Genomic DNA, 23,581 nt, shown 5'->3' with positions numbered 1-23,581 from the left:
ACTTTTGACCAGAACCCTATTTTGGGACACATCCACAGGGTTTGCAATGTCACTCAGGGTGCTCTTGGAGAGAGAGACAGGATATCTGAATCCCAAGACAGAGATCTGTCCTCTCTCTGCCATCCCAGCTGTCCATCTGTCCGGCTGTCCGGCCTCAGCCTGTGACATCAGTGTTATGTGAAAACCCAGCCCACCACATCCTCTCCAGGACAATGGGGAATAATCAGCCATGATCTGTGTCATCGGGTTACAGCAGGGAAATCAACACACAATATGTGTACTGTACACACAAACACACACATTTCTATCCACGCACACATCCCTCACATACTCATACTCATACACACACACGCACACACACACCTTGATCTCCTAAGACTCCTACCTGTGTCCGTCATTACTGAGAGAGGGAGACGTGTGTCTCACTGTACAGACGGACATAAATGAATGACCTGTTGGCACCGCTCCCTACCATAACAGTGACTGTGTCTCAAATGTTATCCTATTTCCTATTTAGTCTACTACTTTACATGACCGCATAGGGCTCTGGTCAAGAGTAGTGCACTATATATGGAATAGGGTGCCATTTGGGAATTGGGACACAGCCGGTGTCATTTGTGAGCTAGTGACAGCTTATCTGTTAAACCAGTGACCGATCCCGCTCTCGCTCATGTTCATTCACAAGCACAAAACAGTAACATATACACAAACTCTATAGTAGAGAAATATGAATTTATCATTGCATGTATTTTTCTGATGTGAGGGAGGATTGATTAACAGCTTGGATTCCAGTAGAGGAAGTATGCTACACCACAAACTGACAAATAGCTATATCAAGAAGCTGGATCCTGCGTTGCTTGCAACCACAGCCCACTGTGGTGGAATTTCATTAATGGTTTGATAACCAAACTGACAAAAAATGTACCACCAGTCGCAATCATCTTGCCAGGTGCCAGAAAATGACATTATATATTTGTGAGGAAATGCCCAAGTCAAATAATTCCATGAAAAACATACAGCAGTTCGATTTGTCATGTAACATTCCTTTACACTTCTTCAAACTTGATATATGATGCCTTACCATCACATTGTGTCTTGTATGTACGTAAAATGCAATCAGGAAAAGGAACTTCGGGAGATTATTATTTTTGCGTACCTAAAAAAAAGAATAATTCTGAAACCACTGCACTACAGATGAAGGATCTTAATTTGATTACTCTTTTGTTTATGAGAATTTTCCTGCACAATGCAAACTTGTAATGAATTCAACTTTTTAAAAAGGCTTCTAAAGTTTGTAATTACCACCCTAACTTCAAATGTATTAACCCCTACAAAAAAACGTCCATTCGTTATGATCAACATAATAATTAACATTTCTTGTTGATGAAGGATTATTTTCCTGCTGTAGCAAACTAGCTCAAATGAAGATCCTACAAGTGTAGGTCTTCAGATCAACGTTGTAAACAGTTCCCATGTGTTTCTGTACCAGTGGTCAGATGTGTGGCTTCCCAATGACACTATGTGTGGGTAACCAATGGCATCCTATTCTTTATATAATGCACTACTTCGAGCTGAGTCATATGAGCCATGGTCAAAAGTAGTGCAATATGTAGGGATAAGGGTGCCATTTGGGACGCATATGGCATGACAGCGCAGGCAGTCTTGGTGTGAACAAGGCACTGGCTATGTTGTAATGGGAAAAAAGAACTAGGCAGACACATTGGCTCTGATGACCTCTGAGATATGGCTCTTCATTTAGCCTCATACACAAGGCAATGAATGAACCGCCACTAATCAATGTTACACAGGTTGTTGTGTGCTGTTGGCTAAATGATGACATGACCTTTCTTGATGAGATCTATACAAACACCGGGTTGACCGCTAGAGAGAGTAGTGTGTTCTGTAAATGGTGAATGACCTCAAACACAGCTGCTATGTGTGTGAGGGGAGTGTGACAGTTAGACTCTGTTTTAAAAGTGGTATGAGGAGGACAGCGTGACAGTTAGACTCTGTTTTAAAAGTGGTATGAGGTGGACAGTTGGACTCTGTTTTAAAAGTGGTATGAGGAGGACAGTGTGACAGTTAGACTCTGTTTTAAAAGTGGTATGAGGTGGACAGTTGGACTCTGTTTTAAAAGTGGTATGAGGAGGACAGTTGGACCGCTGTTCTGATGTGTCACACAGTGGTATAACGATAGTGTCAGCTAGTTAGTTATCTGGTGTCAATATGCAGTGTCTCCCAGTGTGTGTGTGTGTGTGAGTGTGTGTGTGTGTGTGTGTGTGTGCGTGTGTGTGTGTGTGCGCGCGCGTGTACCAGGACCACTCACCTTCTCCTGAACATCTCAGCGAAGATACAGCCCACACTCCACAGGTCAACTGGGGTGGCATAGCTGGACTGGAGCAACACCTCTGGGGCTCTGTACCACAACGTCACCACCTACCGACACACAATCAACACACGGAGTATACCAAACATTAGGAACACCTTCCTGATAATGAGTTGGAGAGGAGTTGAGGAGTAAAGGAGGAGAGAAAGAGAGGATGAGAGGAGTTGAGGAGTAAAGGAGGAGAGAAAGAGAGGAGGAGAGGAGTTGAGGAGTAAAGGAGGAGAGAAAGAGAGGATGAGAGGAGTTGAGGAGTAAAGGAGGAGAGAAAGAGAGGAGTTGAGGAGTAAAGGAGGAGAGAAAGAGAGGAAGAGAGGAGTAAAGGAGGAGAGGAAGAGAGGAGGAGAGGAGTAATGGAGGAGAGAAAGAGAGGAGGAGAGGAGTTGAGGAGTAAAGGAGAGAAAGAGAGGAGGAGAGGAGTAAAGGAGGAGAGAAAGAGAGGAGGAGAGGAGGAGAGAAAGAGAGGAGTTGAGGAGTAAAGGGGGAGAGGAAGAGAGGAGTTGAGGAGTAAAGGAGGAGAGAAAGAGAGGAGGAGAGGAGTAAAGGAGGAGAGAAAGAGAGGAGGAGAGGAGTAAAGGAGGAGAGAAAGAGAGGAGGAGAGGAGTAAAAGAGGAGAGAAAGAGAGGAGTTGAGGAGCAAAGGAGGAAAGAAAGAGAGGCTGAGTCTAGAGCACTCCTAATACCTGAGACACATTCCTCCTTTCACCCTCACAGTCCTCTCTCTCTAAGTGTTTTACCTGAGAACGCCACAGACATGTACACGCACACACTGTTAGTAGGCTGGCTCTCTCTCTCTCTCTCTCTCACACACACACACACACACACACGCACACACTGTTAGTAGGCTGGCTCTCTCTCTCTCTCTCTCACACACACACACACACACACACACACACACACACACACACACACACACACACACACACACACACACACACACACACACACACACACACACACACACACGCCCACACTGTTTGTAAGCTGGCTCACACACACACACACACACACACACACACACACACACACACACACACACACACACACACACACAGAAGGGTTAATGTTTCTGTGTCCCTGTCTCAGGGTTACATAAGGTATGAAATCATATCTGGCAGGGCAGGTCTCTGGGAGCGCTCCTGTTTTGGTATGCCCAGATCACACAGTGTTTCCATAGTGAGCCATCAGGAAACTCAGTACTTGTCCCTGTGTGTGTGTGTGTGTGTGTGTGTGTGTGTGTGTGTGTGTGTGTGTGTGTGTGTGTGTGTGTGTGTGTGTGTGTGTGTGTGTGTGTGTGTGTGTGTGTGTCCATTACAACTAGATCCTCTGCTATCACAGGATTAACACAACTTTATCATGCAGCTGTCATACTCAAACAAACCCCAGTACAACTCTTGGCTCTTAGAATAATGTTACTAAATTGTATTTATATTGCGTTCCCCCCACAGACATCAGGTTTGAAAGTGCTTTGCAGTGCTTTGGGAGGAAGTGTGGAACACCTCTTGCACTACTTGCTATGTAGTAGCAACCAACTAGGAAATAAACAGGCAGGCAGCCATTTTGTGCCAGAGCTGCTCCCCACACGTCTCCCAATTTCTAACCCTGTGCTTGTACTCTGCTGGGAGCTGTGTCGACTGACTGTTAGCCCACAGGAAAAGCAGCATTGTTAACAGCTACAGTAGGGAAAGCCTCCAGACAAAACTCAGTGACCCCTCACCAGAACGTGGACTGCTTCCAGGTGCTTTCCCCTCTCCAGTTTTTCCTACGGCGGTCGTTTGGCCCGAGGCCCCGGCAGCCGCTGCTCTCTCTCTCTGATTATCGAAGTGTCAGCAAAGACCAATGTTTGTAAGCAAAGGCAGAAATGGGGTCCTTGGGATTAGTACCCAAATGCCTTGCATGTTTGTCCAACACAGTGAGAATGATGAACCCCTGAACAATGCTGAACAGCTGAGCTTGCCCCGCGGTTTGGTACACCAGTTACTACGAGGTTGTATGTTCAACTTTGGCCTTGCTAATGTGGACTGTACCTTTGGGACGATGAACGTCACTTCAGATAATTGGGTCAAATAATATGGTCACTCAGTTAGGTTTGGTAGATTATTTCTGGTTTATAGACTTTTCTGGCTCCTAGTCTGAGTGGAAATCCTACATAGCTTTTAGTTATTCAGTTATCTACCAGACTAGCATTAGGTATTTGGAAGAGAGAGTTCACTGGTGTTGGTGTGTGAAGAGAGAGAGTTCACTGGTGTTGTTCTGTGAAGGGAGAGAGTTCACTGGTGTTGGTGTGTGAAGAGAGAGAGTTCACTGGTGTTGGTGTGTGAAGAGAGAGTTCACTGGTGTTGGTGTGTGAAGAGAGAGTTCACTGGTGTTGGTGTGTGAAGAGAGATAGTTCATTGGTGTTGGTGTGTGAAGAGAGAGTTCACTGGTGTTGGTGTGTGAAGCGAGAGAGTTCACTGGTGTTGGTGTGTGAAGAGAGAGTTCATTGGTGTTGGTGTGTGAAGAGTGAGTTCACTGGTGTTGGTGTGAAGAGAAGAGAGAGAGTTCACTGGTGTTGTTGTGAAGAGAAGAGAGAGAGTTCACTGGTGTTGGTGTGTGAAGAGAGAGAGTTCACTGGTGTTGGTGTGTGAAGAGAGAGAGTTCACTGGTGTTGGTGTGTGAAGGGAGACAGAGTTCACTGGTGTTGGTGTGTGAAGAGAGAGAGTTCACTGGTGTTGGTGTGTGAAGAGAGAGTTCACTGGTGTTGGTGTGTGAAGAGAGAGAGTTCACTGGTGTTGGTGTGTGAAGAGAGACAGAGTTCACTGGTGTTGGTGTGTGAAGAGAGAGAGTTCACTGGTGTTGGTATGTGAAGAGAGAGAGTTCACTAGTGTTGGTGTGTGAAGAGAGAGAGTTCACTGGTGTTGGTGTGTGAAGTGAGACAGAGTTCACTGGTGTTGGTCTGTGAAGAGAGAAAGAGTTCACTGGTGTTGGTGTGTGAAGAGAGAGAGTTCACTGGTGTTGGTGTGTGAAGAGAGAGAGTTCACTGGTGTTGGTGTGAAGTGAAGAGAGAGAGTTCACTGGTGTTGGTGTGAAGAGAAGAGAGAGAGTTCACTGGTGTTGGTGTGTGAAGAGAGAGAGTTCACTGGTGTTGGTGTGTGAAGAGAGAGAGTTCACTGGTGTTGGAGTGTGAAGCGAGAGAGTTCACTGGTGTTGGTGTGTGAAGGGAGACAGAGTTCACTGGTGTTGGTGTGTGAAGAGAGAGAGTTCACTGGTGTTGGTGTGTGAAGGTAGAGAGTTCACTGGTGTTGGTGTGTGAAGAGAGAGAGTTCACTGGTGTTGGTGTGTGAAGAGAGACAGAGTTCACTGGTGTTGGTGTGTGAAGAGAGACAGAGTTCACTGGTGTTGGTGTGTGAAGAGAGAGAGTTCACTGGTGTTGGTGTGTGAAGAGAGAGAGTTCACTAGTGTTGGTGTGTGAAGAGAGAGAGTTCACTGGTGTTGGTGTGTGAAGAGAGACAGAGTTCACTGGTGTTGGTGTGTGAAGAGAGAGAGTTCACTGGTGTTGGTATGTGAAGAGAGAGAGTTCACTAGTGTTGGTGTGTGAAGAGAGAGAGTTCACTGGTGTTGGTGTGTGAAGAGAGAGAGTTCACTGGTGTTGGTGTGTGAAGAGAGAGAGTTCACTAGTGTTGGTGTGTGAAGAGAGAGAGTTCACTGGTGTTGGTGTGTGAAGAGAGAGAGTTCACTGGTGTTGGTATGTGAAGAGAGAGAGTTCACTAGTGTTGGTGTGTGAAGAGAGAGAGTTCACTGGTGTTGGTGTGTGAAGTGAGACAGAGTTCACTGGTGTTGGTCTGTGAAGAGAGAAAGAGTTCACTGGTGTTGGTGTGAAGAGAAGAGAGAGAGTTCACTGGTGTTGGTGTGAAGAGAAGAGAGAGAGTTCACTGGTGTTGGTGTGTGAAGAGAGAGAGTTCACTGGTGTTGGTGTGTGAAGAGAGAGTTCACTGGTGTTGGTATGTGAAGAGAGAGAGTTCACTGGTGTTGGTCTGTGAAGAGAGAAAGAGTTCACTGGTGTTGGTGTGTGAAGAGAAAGAGTTCACTGGTGTTGGTGTGTGAAGAGAGAGAGTTCACTGGTGTTGGTGTGTGAAGAGAGAGAGTTCACTGGTGTTGGTGTGTGAAGAGAGAGAGTTCACTGGTGTTGGTGTGTGAAGAGAGAGAGTTCACTGGTGTTGGTGTGTGAAGAGAGAGAGTTCACTGGTGTTGGTGTGAAGAGAAGAGAGAGAGTTCACTGGTGTTGGTGTGAAGAGAAGAGAGAGAGTTCACTGGTGTTGGTGTGTGAAGAGAGAGAGTTCACTGGTGTTGGTGTGTGAAGAGAGAGAGTTCACTGGTGTTGGTGTGTGAAGAGAGAGAGTTCACTGGTGTTGGTGTGTGAAGGGAGACAGAGTTCACTGGTGTTGGTGTGTGAAGAGAGAGAGTTCACTGGTGTAGGTGTGTGAAGAAAGAGAGTTCACTGGTGTTGGTGTGTGAAGAGAGAGAGTTCACTGGTGTTGGTGTGTGAAGAGAGAGAGTTCACTGGTGTTGGTGTGTGAAGAGAGAGAGTTCACTGGTGTTGGTGTGTGAAGAGAGAGAGTTCACTGGTGTTGGTATGTGAAGAGAGAGAGTTCACTAGTGTTGGTGTGTGAAGAGAGAGAGTTCACTGGTGTTGGTGTGTGAAGTGAGACAGAGTTCACTGGTGTTGGTCTGTGAAGAGAGAAAGAGTTCACTGGTGTTGGTGTGTGAAGAGAGAGAGTTCGCTGGTGTTGGTGTGTGAAGAGAGAGAGTTCACTGGTGTTGGTGTGAAGTGAAGAGAGAGAGTTCACTGGTGTTGGTGTGTGAAGAGAGAGAGTTCACTGGTGTTGGTATGTGAAGAGAGAGTTCATTGGTGTTGGTGTGTGAAGCGAGAGAGTTCACTGGTGTTGGTGTGTGAAGAGAGAGTTCATTGGTGTTGGTGTGTGAAGAGAGAGTTCACTGGTGTTGTGTGAAGAGAAGAGAGAGAGTTCACTGGTGTTGGTGTGAAGAGAAGAGAGAGAGTTCACTGGTGTTGGTGTGTGAAGAGAGAGAGTTCACTGGTGTTGGTGTGTGAAGAGAGAGAGTTCACTGGTGTTGGTGTGTGAAGGGAGACAGAGTTCACTGGTGTTGGTGTGTGAAGAGAGAGAGTTCACTGGTGTTGGTGTGTCAAGAGAGAGAGTTCACTGGTGTTGGTGTGTGAAGAGAGAGAGTTCACTGGTGTTGGTGTGTGAAGAGAGACAGAGTTCACTGGTGTTGGTGTGTGAAGAGAGAGAGTTCACTGGTGTTGGTATGTGAAGAGAGAGAGTTCACTAGTGTTGGTGTGTGAAGAGAGAGAGTTCACTGGTGTTGGTGTGTGAAGTGAGACAGAGTTCACTGGTGTTGGTCTGTGAAGAGAGAAAGAGTTCACTGGTGTTGGTGTGTGAAGAGAGAGAGTTCACTGGTGTTGGTGTGTGAAGAGAGAGAGTTCACTGGTGTTGGTGTGAAGTGAAGAGAGAGAGTTCACTGGTGTTGGTGTGTGAAGAGAGAGAGTTCACTGGTGTTGGTGTGTGAAGAGAGAGAGTTCACTGGTGTTGGTGTGTGAAGGGAGACAGAGTTCACTGGTGTTGGTGTGTGAAGAGAGAGAGTTCACTGGTGTTGGTGTGTGAAGGTAGAGAGTTCACTGGTGTTGGTGTGTGAAGAGAGAGAGTTCACTGGTGTTGGTGTGTGAAGAGAGACAGAGTTCACTGGTGTTGGTGTGTGAAGAGAGACAGAGTTCACTGGTGTTGGTGTGTGAAGAGAGAGAGTTCACTGGTGTTGGTGTGTGAAGAGAGAGAGTTCACTAGTGTTGGTGTGTGAAGAGAGAGAGTTCACTGGTGTTGGTGTGTGAAGAGAGACAGAGTTCACTGGTGTTGGTGTGTGAAGAGAGAGAGTTCACTGGTGTTGGTATGTGAAGAGAGAGAGTTCACTAGTGTTGGTGTGTGAAGAGAGAGAGTTCACTGGTGTTGGTGTGTGAAGAGAGAGAGTTCACTGGTGTTGGTGTGTGAAGAGAGAGAGTTCACTAGTGTTGGTGTGTGAAGAGAGAGAGTTCACTGGTGTTGGTGTGTGAAGAGAGAGAGTTCACTGGTGTTGGTATGTGAAGAGAGAGAGTTCACTAGTGTTGGTGTGTGAAGAGAGAGAGTTCACTGGTGTTGGTGTGTGAAGTGAGACAGAGTTCACTGGTGTTGGTCTGTGAAGAGAGAAAGAGTTCACTGGTGTTGGTGTGTGAAGAGAGAGAGTTCACTGGTGTTGGTGTGTGAAGAGAGAGAGTTCACTGGTGTTGGTGTGTGAAGAGAGAGAGTTCACTGGTGTTGGTGTGTGAAGAGAGAGTTCACTGGTGTTGGTGTGTGAAGAGAGAGAGTTCACTGGTGTTGGTGTGTGAAGAGAGAGAGTTCACTGGTGTTGGTGTGAAGAGAAGAGAGAGAGTTCACTGGTGTTGGTGTGAAGAGAAGAGAGAGAGTTCACTGGTGTTGGTGTGTGAAGAGAGAGAGTTCACTGGTGTTGGTGTGTGAAGAGAGAGAGTTCACTGGTGTTGGTGTGTGAAGAGAGAGAGTTCACTGGTGTTGGTCTGTGAAGAGAGAAAGAGTTCACTGGTGTTGGTGTGTGAAGAGAGAGAGTTCACTGGTGTTGGTGTGTGAAGAGAGAGAGTTCGCTGGTGTTGGTGTGTGAAGAGAGAGAGTTCACTGGTGTTGGTGTGAAGTGAAGAGAGAGAGTTCACTGGTGTTGGTGTGAAGAGAAGAGAGAGAGTTCACTGGTGTTGGTGTGTGAAGAGAGAGAGTTCACTGGTGTTGGTGTGAAGAGAAGAGAGAGAGTTCACTGGTGTTGGTGTGTGAAGAGAGAGAGTTCACTGGTGTTGGTGTGTGAAGAGAGAGAGTTCACTGGTGTTGGTGTGTGAAGGGAGACAGAGTTCACTGGTGTTGGTCTGTGAAGAGAGAGAGTTCACTGGTGTTGGTGTGTGAAGAGAGAGAGTTCACTGGTGTTGGTGTGTGAAGAGAGAGAGTTCACTGGTGTTGGTGTGTGAAGGGAGACAGAGTTCACTGGTGTTGGTATGTGAAGAGAGAGAGTTCACTAGTGTTGGTGTGTGAAGAGAGAGAGTTCACTGGTGTTGGTGTGTGAAGTGAGACAGAGTTCACTGGTGTTGGTCTGTGAAGAGAGAAAGAGTTCACTGGTGTTGGTGTGTGAAGAGAGAGAGTTCACTGGTGTTGGTGTGTGAAGAGAGAGAGTTCACTGGTGTTGGTGTGAAGTGAAGAGAGAGAGTTCACTGGTGTTGGTGTGTGAAGAGAGAGAGTTCACTGGTGTTGGTGTGTGAAGAGAGAGAGTTCACTGGTGTTGGTGTGTGAAGAGAGAGAGTTCACTGGTGTTGGTGTGTGAAGGGAGACAGAGTTCACTGGTGTTGGTGTGTGAAGAGAGAGAGTTCACTGGTGTTGGTGTGTGAAGGTAGAGAGTTCACTGGTGTTGGTGTGTGAAGAGAGAGAGTTCACTGGTGTTGGTGTGTGAAGAGAGACAGAGTTCACTGGTGTTGGTGTGTGAAGAGAGACAGAGTTCACTGGTGTTGGTGTGTGAAGAGAGAGAGTTCACTGGTGTTGGTGTGTGAAGAGAGAGAGTTCACTAGTGTTGGTGTGTGAAGAGAGAGAGTTCACTGGTGTTGGTGTGTGAAGAGAGAGAGAGTTCACTGGTGTTGGTATGTGAAGAGAGAGAGTTCACTAGTGTTGGTGTGTGAAGAGAGACAGAGTTCACTGGTGTTGGTGTGTGAAGAGAGACAGAGTTCACTGGTGTTGGTGTGTGAAGAGAGAGAGTTCACTGGTGTTGGTGTGTGAAGAGAGAGAGTTCACTAGTGTTGGTGTGTGAAGAGAGAGAGTTCACTGGTGTTGGTGTGTGAAGAGAGACAGAGTTCACTGGTGTTGGTGTGTGAAGAGAGAGAGAGTTCACTGGTGTTGGTATGTGAAGAGAGAGAGTTCACTAGTGTTGGTGTGTGAAGAGAGAGAGTTCACTGGTGTTGGTGTGTGAAGAGAGAGAGTTCACTGGTGTTGGTGTGTGAAGAGAGAGAGTTCACTAGTGTTGGTGTGTGAAGAGAGAGAGTTCACTGGTGTTGGTGTGTGAAGAGAGAGAGTTCACTGGTGTTGGTATGTGAAGAGAGAGAGTTCACTAGTGTTGGTGTGTGAAGAGAGAGAGTTCACTGGTGTTGGTGTGTGAAGTGAGACAGAGTTCACTGGTGTTGGTCTGTGAAGAGAGAAAGAGTTCACTGGTGTTGGTGTGTGAAGAGAGAGAGTTCACTGGTGTTGGTGTGTGAAGAGAGAGAGTTCACTGGTGTTGGTGTGTGAAGAGAGAGAGTTCACTGGTGTTGGTGTGTGAAGAGAGAGAGTTCACTGTGTTGGTGTGTGAAGAGAGAGAGTTCACTGGTGTTGGTGTGTGAAGAGAGAGAGTTCACTGGTGTTGGTGTGTAGAGAAGAGAGAGAGTTCACTGGTGTTGGTGTGAAGAGAAGAGAGAGAGTTCACTGGTGTTGGTGTGAAGAGAAGAGAGAGAGTTCACTGGTGTTGGTGTGAAGAGAAGAGAGAGAGTTCACTGGTGTTGGTGTGTGAAGAGAGAGAGTTCACTGGTGTTGGTGTGTGAAGAGAGAGAGTTCACTGGTGTTGGTCTGTGAAGAGAGAAAGAGTTCACTGGTGTTGGTGTGTGAAGAGAGAGAGTTCACTGGTGTTGGTGTGTGAAGAGAGAGAGTTCGCTGGTGTTGGTGTGTGAAGAGAGAGAGTTCACTGGTGTTGGTGTGAAGTGAAGAGAGAGAGTTCACTGGTGTTGGTGTGAAGAGAAGAGAGAGAGTTCACTGGTGTTGGTGTGTGAAGAGAGAGAGTTCACTGGTGTTGGTGTGAAGAGAAAGAGAGAGAGTTCACTGGTGTTGGTGTGTGAAGAGAGAGAGTTCACTGGTGTTGGTGTGTGAAGAGAGAGAGTTCACTGGTGTTGGTGTGTGAAGGGAGACAGAGTTCACTGGTGTTGGTCTGTGAAGAGAGAGAGTTCACTGGTGTTGGTGTGTGAAGAGAGAGAGTTCACTGGTGTTGGTGTGTGAAGAGAGAGAGTTCACTGGTGTTGGTGTGTGAAGGGAGAGAGTTCACTGGTGTTGGTGTGTGAAGTGAGACAGAGTTCACTGGTGTTGGTATGTGAAGAGAGAGAGTTCACTAGTGTTGGTGTGTGAAGAGAGAGAGTTCACTGGTGTTGGTGTGTGAAGTGAGACAGAGTTCACTGGTGTTGGTCTGTGAAGAGAGAAAGAGTTCACTGGTGTTGGTGTGTGAAGAGAGAGAGTTCACTGGTGTTGGTGTGTGAAGAGAGAGAGTTCACTGGTGTTGGTGTGAAGTGAAGAGAGAGAGTTCACTGGTGTTGGTGTGTGAAGAGAGAGAGTTCACTGGTGTTGGTGTGTGAAGAGAGAGAGTTCACTGGTGTTGGTGTGTGAAGAGAGAGAGTTCACTGGTGTTGGTGTGTGAAGGGAGACAGAGTTCACTGGTGTTGGTGTGTGAAGAGAGAGAGTTCACTGGTGTTGGTGTGTGAAGAGAGAGAGTTCACTAGTGTTGGTGTGTGAAGAGAGAGAGTTCACTGGTGTTGGTGTGTGAAGAGAGACAGAGTTCACTGGTGTTGGTGTGTGAAGAGAGAGAGAGTTCACTGGTGTTGGTATGTGAAGAGAGAGAGTTCACTAGTGTTGGTGTGTGAAGAGAGAGAGTTCACTGGTGTTGGTGTGTGAAGAGAGAGAGTTCACTGGTGTTGGTGTGTGAAGAGAGAGAGTTCACTAGTGTTGGTGTGTGAAGAGAGAGAGTTCACTGGTGTTGGTGTGTGAAGAGAGAGAGTTCACTGGTGTTGGTATGTGAAGAGAGAGAGTTCACTAGTGTTGGTGTGTGAAGAGAGAGAGTTCACTGGTGTTGGTGTGTGAAGTGAGACAGAGTTCACTGGTGTTGGTCTGTGAAGAGAGAAAGAGTTCACTGGTGTTGGTGTGTGAAGAGAGAGAGTTCACTGGTGTTGGTGTGTGAAGAGAGAGAGTTCACTGGTGTTGGTGTGTGAAGAGAGAGAGTTCACTGGTGTTGGTGTGTGAAGAGAGAGAGTTCACTGGTGTTGGTGTGTGAAGAGAGAGAGTTCACTGGTGTTGGTGTGTGAAGAGAGAGAGTTCACTGGTGTTGGTGTGAAGAGAAGAGAGAGAGTTCACTGGTGTTGGTGTGAAGAGAAGAGAGAGAGTTCACTGGTGTTGGTGTGTGAAGAGAGAGAGTTCACTGGTGTTGGTGTGTGAAGAGAGAGAGTTCACTGGTGTTGGTGTGTGAAGAGAGAGAGTTCACTGGTGTTGGTCTGTGAAGAGAGAAAGAGTTCACTGGTGTTGGTGTGTGAAGAGAGAGAGTTCACTGGTGTTGGTGTGTGAAGAGAGAGAGTTCGCTGGTGTTGGTGTGTGAAGAGAGAGAGTTCACTGGTGTTGGTGTGAAGTGAAGAGAGAGAGTTCACTGGTGTTGGTGTGTGAAGAGAGAGAGTTCACTGGTGTTGGTGTGTGAAGAGAGACAGAGTTCACTGGTGTTGGTGTGTGAAGAGACAGAGTTCACTGGTGTTGGTGTGTGAAGAGGTTGATTATGTGCATTAAAAAAAGTAATCATGTTCTTCATGCGAACTGACAGAATGGTCAGATGCTATTTCTGGAGGCACTATTTCAGATCATTCTCCCTGGTTTAGTGGAAATGGAGAGGAAGTCGAAGCAGAGAACAGTGTTGGTTAGCTCTTGTCACGTGACCTGAGATGAAATGCACATGACTCAGGCAGGCCATTGAAGATTTTTGAGTAGTGAGGGGGAGTTGAGAAAAACCATGAATGAAATGGTGGTTGCACTGCCCAATTGGCAGGATCATCTTCTGGATGACAATGAATGTGATTTCATTTCATGTTTGTTTTCTTATCTCATATATCTATCTCTCTCTCTCTTGCCACAGCTCTACGTCATAACCACATTGTATACAACTGAATTGAGTGTTGATGCAAGCTTTCATATTTCAGACCAAAAAAGGTCTCAAAATAAAATTACCGAACATACCACCACAAATAGAGAGACATAGATCACTCCGATAAAACATGGATAAATGCATGTGTACGATATCAACCCCAATCAGACTCTTTCCTGTGGTTATGTTTCTCAAAGGGAGAGAGATGCCTGCTGTTTCTGCAGGTGGCATCTATTTCAAACACCACAAAGCAGCTAGCAGCAGACTTCTAGGAAGAACCACATAGTCAATGCTAACTGATGTGAGTGTTTAAGTACGTATATCCGCTGTTATTCGAAGGCTAGGCCACAGACAGACAGAGCAGGAAGTACATTGCAGTAAGTGTTGTTACCATGCAGAACTGTCCCAGAGAAGACTTGCTGCAACACACAGTAATGATTTGTGCCTTTAGAGAGCTATTTCCTGGTCCCAGATCGTCATGTGTTTGGTATGGCATACATACACCAGGTACAGCAATGATCGTCACAGGAGTGTGACTGGCTGGGCTTGAACCCTGACCTCTGAGCACCACAAGATTGCATTGGCCTGCGGAGCGAACGCCTAGCGCCTAGGTACTAGCCCAGGGAGCAAACTGAAGTCTTCAGGTCTCAGCTAAGGTTATTCATCACGCAAGTCAAGTGTTTCTGTCCCCTATGGGACCTGGTCAAAAGTAGTGCACTACATAAGGAATAGAGTGCCATTCGGGATACAGTCAGAGTATTCCTTTTGTTCTATATGACAACTATGCATACTTTATAATGGTTAAAGGGCAATCATTTGGCATTCCTGAAGAAATAATATCCTGCATGTACCAAGTGGAAGTGATTTATAAAGACTTTCCCTTTCCAAGCCTCATGGCCTTATGCAGACCCAGAAAACATCAGCCCACTGTCAGTGCTGCTAAAGTTGACCCGCTGAAGCGCACGCGTCCTTTGTTTCTCCTCTCTCTATAAAATATCTACACATCTCTTTATATAATCCTTATGTGTCTGTAAAACACATACAGAACGTCTCTCTGTATTCCAAGGAAGCATATACACCTCTGTCCTATGTCTCTGTCTATTAGCACACTGCACACAGACAATTCACTCTCTCTCTCCATAAAACATCGGTCGGCCTCTCTATATAAATCAGGATATACTCTGTGAAATAACGGAGCAGCTGAACGGTAACTCAATCAAGACATGAAGACTTCTGATTGTGGAAAAAGATATGTCCAATTCAACATGTACAACTTAAAGGGGCAATTTGGGATTGATACATCACTTTTTGGACTTTTAAATGAATGGTATATATCCCCAAAAAGAGGCAGGGTGAAAGCTTGGTTGTCCCCCGACCCCCCTTGTTTCAGTCCGGGGGGGTTAGGGTCAGTCTGTCCTATCTGGTTACTGTGATCTTAAATTCTCCTGTCCTATCTGGTTACTGTGTGATCTTAAATTCTCCTGTCCTATCGGGTTACTGTGATCTTAAATACTCCTGTCCTATCTGGTTACTGTGATCTTAAATTCTCCTGTCCTATCTGGTTACTGTGATCTTAAATTCTCCTGTCCTATCTGGTTACTGTGATCTTAAATTCTCCTGTCCTATCTGGTTACTGTGATCTTAAATTCTCCTGTCCTATCTGGTTACTGTGATCTTAAATTGTCCTGTCCTATCTGGTTACTGTGTGATCTTAAATCTCCTGTCCTATCGGGTTACTGTGATCTTAAATACTCCTGTCCTATCTGGTTACTGTGATCTTAAATTCTCCTGTCCTATCTGGTTACTGTGATCTTAAATTCTCCTGTCCTATCTGGTTACTGTGATCTTAAATTCTCCTGTCCTATCTGGTTACTGTGATCTTAAATTCTCCTGTCCTATCTGGTTACTGTGATCTTAAATTCTCCTGTCCTCCCTGGTTACTGTGTGATCTTAAATTTTCCTGTCCTATCTGGTTACTGTGATCTTAAATACTCCTGTCCTATCTGGTTACTGTGTGATCTTAAATTCTCCTGTCCTATCTGGTTACTGTGATCTTAAATTCTCCTGTCCTATCTGGTTACTGTGTGATCTTAAATTCTCCTGTCCTATCTGGTTACTGTGTGATCTTAAATTCTCCTGTCCTATCTGGTTTCTGTGATCTTAAAACTCCTGTCCTATCTGGTTACTGTGTGATCTTAAATTCTCTTGTCCTATCTGGTTACTGTGTGATCTTAAATTCTCCTGTCCTATCTGGTTACTGTGATCTTAAATTCTCCTGTCCTATCTGGTTACTGTGATCTTAAATTCTCCTGTCCTATCTGGTTACAGTGATCTTAAATTCTCCTGTCCTATCTGGTTACTGTGATCTTAAATTCTCCTGTCCTATCTGGTTACTGTGATCTTAAATTCTCCTGTCCTATCTGGTTACTGTGATCTTAAATCTCCTGTCCTATCTGGTTACTGTGATCTTAAATACTCCTGTCCTATCTGGTTACTGTGATCTTAAATTCTCCTGTCCTATCTGGTTACTGTGATCTTAAATTCTCCTGTCCTATCTGGTTACTGTGTGTTCTTAAAAACTCCTGTCCTATCTGGTTACTGTGTGTTCTTAAATTCTCCTGTCCTATCTGGTTACTGTGTGTTCTTAAATTCTCCTGTCCTATCTGGTTACTGTGTGTTCTTAAATTCTCCTGTCCTATCTGGTTACTGTGTGTTCTTAAATTCTCCTGTCCTATCTGGTTACTGTGATCTTAAATTCTCCTGTCCTATCTGGTTACTGTGTGTTCTTAAAATCTCCTGTCCTATCTGGTTACTGTGTGTTCTTAAATACTCCTGTCCTATCTGGTTACTGTGATCTTAAATTCTCCTGTCCTATCTGGTTACTGTGTGATCTTAAATTATCCTGTCCTATCTGGTTACTGTGTGTTCTTAAATTCTCCTGTCCTATCTGGTTACTGTGTGTTCTTAAATTCTCCTGTCCTATCTGGTTACTGTGATCTTAAATTCTCCTGTCCTATCTGGTTACTGTGTGATCTTAAATTATCCTGTCCTATCTGGTTACTGTGATCTTAAATTCTCCTGTCCTATCTGGTTACTGTGTGATCTTAAATCCTCTTGTCCTATCTGGTTACTGTGATCTTAAATTCTCCTGTCCTATCTGGTTACTGTGTGTTCTTAAATTCTCCTGTCCTATCTGGTTACTGTGTGTTCTTAAATTCTCCTGTCCTATCTGGTTACTGTGTGATCTTAAATTATCCTGTCCTATCTGGTTACTGTGATCTTAAATTATCCTGTCCTATCTGGTTACTGTGATCTTAAATTCTCCTGTCCTATCTGGTTACTGTGTGTTCTTAAATTCTCCTGTCCTCTCTGGTTACTGTGTGTTTTTAAATTCTCCTGTCCTATCTGGTTACTGTGATCTTAAATTCTCCTGTCCTATCTGGTTACTGTGTGATCTTAAATTCTCCTGTCCTCTCTGGTTACTGTGTGTTTTTAAATTCTCCTGTCCTATCTGGTTACTGTGTGTTCTTAAATTCTCCTGTTCTATCTGGTTACTCTGTGAACTTAGTCATGTTCCCTCTAATTCTCCTCAGTCTCTCTCTCTCTTTCTCTCTCTCTCTAGGAGCCCCAGGACCATGCCTCAGGATCCAGTTCTGCCGTTGTGTCTGCAGCTATGGAACCCTGACTTGTTTCACCGGATGTGCTACTTTGTATTGGACCTACTCTTTCGACTCTTTCTCTCCCTCTCTCCCGGACTTGCCGTCTCGACCTCTGAATGCTTGGCTATGAAAAGCCAACTGACATTTATTCCTGAGGTGCTGACCTGTTGCACCCTCTACAACCAGTGATTATCATTTGACCCTGCTGGTCATCTATGAACGTTTGAACATCTTGAAGAACAATCTGGCCTTAATAGCCATGTACTCTTATAATCTCCACCCGGCACAGCCAGAAGAGGACTGGCCACCCCTCAGAGCCTGGTTCCTCTCTAGGTTTCTGCCTTTCTAGGGAGTTTCTTCTAGCCACAGTGCTTCTGCATCTGCATTGCTTGGTCTTTTAGGCTGGGTATCTGTATAGTACTTTGAAACAACTGCTGATGTAAAAAGGGCTTTATAAAATACATTTGATTGATTGATTTGATTGTTTGAATCCCAGATTACGCTTTTAAGAAATATTATTAATCAAGGCTGTCGTCTAATTTGTAAAAGATCTTCTAACTCTCTTTCTACAGTCGTGGCCAAAGGTTTTGAGAATGACACAAATATTAATTTTCACAAAGTCTGCTGCCTCACTTTGTATGATGGCAATTTGCATATATACTCCAGAATCTTATGAAGAGTGATCAGGTGAGTTGCAATTAATTGCAAAGTCCCTCTTTGCCATGCAAATTAACTGAATCCCCAAAAAAACATTTCCACTGCATTTCAGCCCTGCCACAAAAGGACCAGCTGACATCAGGCCAGTGATTCTCTCATTAACACAGCTGTGAGTGTTGACGAGGACAAGGCTGGAGATCACTCTGTCATGCTGATTGAATTCGAATAACAGACTGGAAGCTTCAAAAGGAGGGTGGTGCTTGGAATCATTGTTCTTCCTCTGTAAATCATGGTTACCTGGAAGGAAACACTTGCCGTCATCATTGCTTTGCACAAAAAGGGCTTCACAGGCAAGGATATTGCTTCCAGTAAGATTGCACCTAAATCAACCATTTATCGGATCATCAAGAACTTCAAGGAGAGCGGTTCAATTGTTGTGAAGAAGGCTTCAGGGCGCCCAAGAAAGTCCAGCAAGCGCCAGAACCGTCTCCTAAAGTTGATTCAGCTGCGGGATCGGGGCACCACCAGTACAGAGCTTGCTCAGGAAAGGCAGCAGGCAGGTGTGCGTGCATCTGCACGCACAGTGAGGCAAAGACTTTTGGAGGATAGCCTGGTGTCAAGAAGGGCAGCAAAGAAGCCACATCTCTCCAGGAAAAACATCAGGTACAGACTGATATTCTGCAAAAGGTACAGGGATTGGACTGCTGAGGACTGGGGTAAAGTCATTTTCTCTGATGAATCCCCTTTCCGATTGTTTGGGGAATCCGGAAAAAAGCTTGTCCGGAGAAGACAAGGTGAGCGCTACCATCAGTCCTGTGTCATGCCAACAGTAAAGCATCCTGAGACCATTCATGTGTGAGGAAGCTTCTCAGCCAAGGGAGTGGGCTCACTCACAATTTTGCCTAAGAACACAGCCATGAATAAAGAATGGTACCAACACATCCTCCGAGAGCAACTTCTCCCAACCATCCAGGAACAGTTTGGTGACGAACAATGCCTTTTCCAGCATGATGGAGCACCTTGCCATAAGGCAAAAGTGATAACTAAGTGGCTCGAGGAACAAAACATAGATACATTGGGTCCATGGCCAGGAAACTCCCCAGACCTTAATCCCATTGAGAACTTGTGGTCAATCCCCAAGAGGCGGGTAGACAAACAAAACCCCACAAATTCTGACAAACTCCAAGCATTGATTATGCAAAAATGGGCTGCCATCAGTCAGGATGTGGCCCAGAAGTTAATTGACAGCATGCCAGGGCGGATTGCAGAGGTCTTGAAAAAGAAGGGTCAACACTGCAAATATTGACTCTTTGCATCAACTTCATGTAATTGTCAATAAAAGCCTTTGACACTTATGAAATGCTTGTAATTATACTTCAGTATTCCATAGTAACATCTGACAAAAATATCTAAAGACACTGAAGCAGCAAACTTAGTGAAAATTATTTGTGTCATTCTCAAAACTTTTGGCCACGACTGTATATCCCCTCCATCCCCATTCTCTCTCTCTATTATTTTTCTCCCCCCTTGCCTCCTTCCCACCCACCCTCCCTCCATCTCCTCTTCTTCTCCCATGTCTGTGCAGGCCAGGGCCAGGGGGCTGGGACTGTAGCCTGACTGACAGGTATGCAGGCCTATACTTTGGCTCTGCTTGTGTGGAGCTGCTGCTTGTCTGCTAACAGAACAGAGGCGGTCAGATAAAGCAGCCGTGTCCTGGGCTGGCTGACTCCAGATTAAAGGACAACATTCTGGGCATTCCTTTCTGCTGAGAGCATCCATCCCGTCTGGCCAACTCGCTCTCTGCTACACACTGGAGAGGAAATGGCAAACAGACAGGCAGAACAGGCAGCACAGGCAGCACAGGCAGACAGGCAGCACAGGCAGAACAGGCAACACAGGCAGACGTGCAGAACAGGCAGCACAGGCAGAACCGACAGCACAGGCAGACAAGCAGCACAGGCAGTCAGAACAGGCAGCACAGAAAGCAGCCATGCAGCAGATCCTCCAAGGCAAGGCAAGCTCCACTGACCAAGCACATCCGCCTTCCTCCCTCTCGTGTTGCCCCTCTCGCTCTCTCTTTTGTTACCTTTCTCACTCTCCCTTTCCCTCTGCCTTTCTTTCTCTTTCCCTCTGCCTCTCTCTTTCCCTCTGTCTCTCTCACTCTCCCTCTGCCTCTCTCACTCTCCCTCTCTCTCTCTCAATCTGCCTCTATATCGCTCTTTCCCTCAGCCTCTTTTTCTCTCTCTTTCCCTCTTTTTCTCTCTCTCTTTCCCTCTGTCTCTCTCTTTCCCTCTGTCTCTCTCACTCTCCCTCTACCTCTCTCACTACCTCTGCCTCTCTCTTTTCCTATGCCTCCCTCTCTCTCTCCCTCTCTCTTTCTCTTTCACTCTGCCTCACTTTCCCTCACTCTCTCTCTCTCTCTCATGCTCTCTCTCTCTCATGCTCTCTCTCTCTCCCGCTTTCCCTCTGTCTCTTTCTCTCTCCGTTGCAGCGCTGTCTCCAGTACAACTGTACTGTTAAAGACTGGACCAGTGTGGAGCACTAAAGAGATCATTGGGCAGGCATTGTGCCCTGTTAATAGAGCCTTAAACTACCTCCATCCCCCCTTCTCCCCCCTCAGCCAGTACTATCCACCCACCCCAACCCAGCACTATTCCTCTATTGCCCCAGCCAGCTTCTCTCTTTGATATCCCCTGTGGAATTAAAACAATCGAGATACAATGTGATTAGTCGTAAGCCTGGCTGATGGGCTTGGCCGGGGGCCCGTGTTTACATTCTCTCTCTCAAAGGAATCTCAGGATGAAAGGCCCCTGCCTTCAACACAGGCTGCATCCCAAATGGCACCCTATTCCCTATGTAGTGGCCCGCGGCCACATTCTTTTCTACCGTGCAGGGCTCCCGCCCCGGATGGACTGACACCTTTAAAGGGACCAGTTCCACCAAACGTTTGGCTAAGGACAAAATGGCGATAAAGAAAGTCGCACACTCCATATATAAACTCCCAGAAATGTAATGGGTATTTACCAACGTCTCGGCATCCCTGTGTCTTCCTCAGGGCCAGTTAGAGTTTATACAGTTGAAGTCGGAAGTTTACATACACCTTAGCCAAATACATTTAAACTCAGTTTTTGACAGTTCCCGACATTTAATCCTAGTAAAAATTCCCTGTCTTAGGTCAGTTAGGATCAACACTTTATTTTAAGAATGTTAAATGTCAGAATAATAGTAGAGAGAATGATTTATTTCAGCTTTTATTTTTTTCATCACATTCCCAGTGGGTCAGAAGTTTACATACACTCAATTAGAAATTTGGTAAGCACTGCCTTTAAATTGTTTAACTTGGGTCAAACGTTTCAGGTAGCCTTCCACAAGCTTCCCACTATAAGTTGGGTGAATTTTGGCCCATTCCTCCTGACAGAGCTGGTGTAACTGAGTCAGGTTTGTAGGCCTCCTTGCTCGCACACACTTTTTCAGTTCTGCCCACACATTTTCTATAGGATTGTGGTCAGGGCTTTGTGATGGCCACTCCAATACCTTGACTTTGTTGTCCTTAAGCCATTTTGCCACAACTTTGGAAGTATGCTTGGGGTCATTGTCCATTTGGAAGACCCATTTGCGACCAAGCTTTAACTTCCTGACTGATGTCTTGAGATGTTGCTTCAATATATCCACATGATGCCATCTATTTTGTGAAGTGCACCAGTCCCTCCTGCAGCAAAGCACCCCCACAACATGATGCTGCCACCCCCGTGCTTCACGGTTGGGATGGTGTTCTTCGGCTTGCAAGCCTCCCCCTTATTCCTCCAAACATAACGATGGTCATTATGGCCAAACAGTTCTATTTTTGTTTCATCAGACCAGAGGACATTTCTCCAAAAAGTACGATCTTTGTCCCCATGTGCAGTTGCAACCCATAGTCTGGCTTTTTTATGGCGGTTTTGGAGTAGTGGCTTCTTCCTTGCTGAGTGGCCTTTCAGGTAATGTGGATATAGGACTAGTTTTACTGTGGATATAGATACTTTTGTACCTGTTTCCTCCAGCATCTTCACAAGGTCCTTTGCTGTTGTTCTGGAATTGATTTGCACTTTTCACACCAAAGTACATTCATCTCTAGGAGACAGAACGCGTCTACTTCCTGAGTGTCATGACAGCTGAGTGGTCCCATGGTGTTTAGACTTGCATACTATTGTTTGTACAGATGAACGTGGTACCTTCAGGCGTTTGGAAATTGCTCCCAAGGATGAACCAGACTTGTGGAGGTCTACAATTTTGGCTGACTTCTTTTCATTTTCCCATGATGTCAAGCAACGAGGCAGTGAGTTTGAAGGTAGGCCTTGAAATACATCCACAGGTACACCTCCAATTGACTCAAATGATGTCAATTAGCCTATCAGAAGCTTCTAAAGCCATGACATCATTTTCTGGACTTTTCCAAGCTGTTTAAAGGCACAGTCAACTTACTGTATGTAAAACTTCTGACCTACTGGATTTGTGATACAGTGAATGATAAGTGAAATAATCTGTCTGTAAATAATTGTTGGAAAAATTACTTGTGTCATGCACAAAGTAGATGTCCTAACCGACTTGCCAAAACTATAGTTTGTTAACAAGAAATGTGTGGAGTGGTTTAAAAACAATTTGTAAAGACTCCAACCTAAGTGTATGTAAACTTCCCACTTCAACTGTACATGGAGTGTGTGACTCTCTTTATTTTGATCGTTTATGGTTCATTCAACGTTAATCAACACCTCCACACAAACGCCATTTTTCTGGGTGTGTATCAGCTCATGTTTCTTAAGGACAAAATGGCGACAGAGAGAGAGACAGCAGGTTCCTTCCAGTGGTTTAGGGCCAAGAGTTTTACCTGCCTGGTCAGGTCGTGTGTTCAGGAAAATAATTAGGGCCCTGACCAGGAAAACCTCCTGACCCTAACTGTCATGTGTAATTAGGGCCCTGACCAGGAAAACCTCCTGACCCTAACTGTCATATGTAATAATGTGTAATTAGGGCCCTGACCAGGAAAACCTCCTGACCCTAACTGTCATATGTAATAATGTGTAATTAGGGCCCTGACCAGGGAAACCTCCTGACCCTACCTGTCATATGTAATAATGTGTAATTAGGGCCCTGACCAGGAAAACCTCCTGACCCTAACTGTCATATGTAATAATGTGTAATTAGGGCCCTGACCAGGAAAACCTCCTGACCCTAACTGTCATATGTAATAATGTGTAATTAGGTCCCTGACCAGGAAAACCTCCTGACCCTAACTGTCATATGTAATAATGTGTAATTAGGGCCCTGACAAGGAAAACCTCCTGACCCTAACTGTCATATGTAATAATGTGTAATTAGGGCCCTGACCAGGGAAACCTCCTGACCCTAACTGTCATATGTAATAATGTGTAGTTAGGGCCCTGACCAGGAAAACCTCCTGACCCTAACTGTCATATGTAATAATGTGTAATTAGGGCCCTGACCAGGGAAACCTCCTGACCCTACCTGTCATATGTAATAATGTGTAATTAGGGCCCTGACCAGGGAAACCTCCTGACCCTAACTGTCATATGTAATAATGTGTAATTAGGGCCCTGACAAGGAAAACCTCCTGACCCTAACTGTCATATGTAATAATGTGTAATTAGGGCCCTGACCAGGGAAACCTCCTGACCCTAACTGTCATATGTAATAATGTGTAATTAGGGCCCTGACCAGGAAAACCTCCTGACCCTAACTGTCATATGTAATAATGTGTAATTAGGGCCCTGACCAGGAAAACCTCCTGACCCTAACTGTCATATGTAATAATGTGTAATTAGGGCCCTGACAAGGAATACCTCCTGGGTAGGTGCTTGTTTCAGGTTATTTTATCTTGTTCTTGATACCATGTCTTGTTTTGT

At 45.4% G+C, this 23,581-nt stretch overlaps 1 protein-coding gene across 1 annotated transcript in view; it reads right to left on the bottom strand.

Moving 5' to 3' along the window:
- LOC115175534 (cyclin-dependent kinase 6) overlaps positions 1-23,581 on the bottom strand; it is a 69,743-nt gene that overhangs the window by 16,459 nt on the left and 29,703 nt on the right. The window contains exon 5 of the mRNA XM_029734823.1: positions 2,327-2,436. Coding sequence (XP_029590683.1) covers positions 2,327-2,436 — 110 coding nt within the window. The remainder of the gene's footprint in view (positions 1-2,326; positions 2,437-23,581) is intronic.

This window comes from Salmo trutta, chromosome 36, assembly GCF_901001165.1.
Source record: "Salmo trutta chromosome 36, fSalTru1.1, whole genome shotgun sequence".
NCBI lineage: Eukaryota > Metazoa > Chordata > Actinopteri > Salmoniformes > Salmonidae > Salmo > Salmo trutta.
The sequence above is the reverse complement of the archived record's forward strand: the minus strand, read 5'-3'. Positions and strand labels throughout refer to the sequence as shown.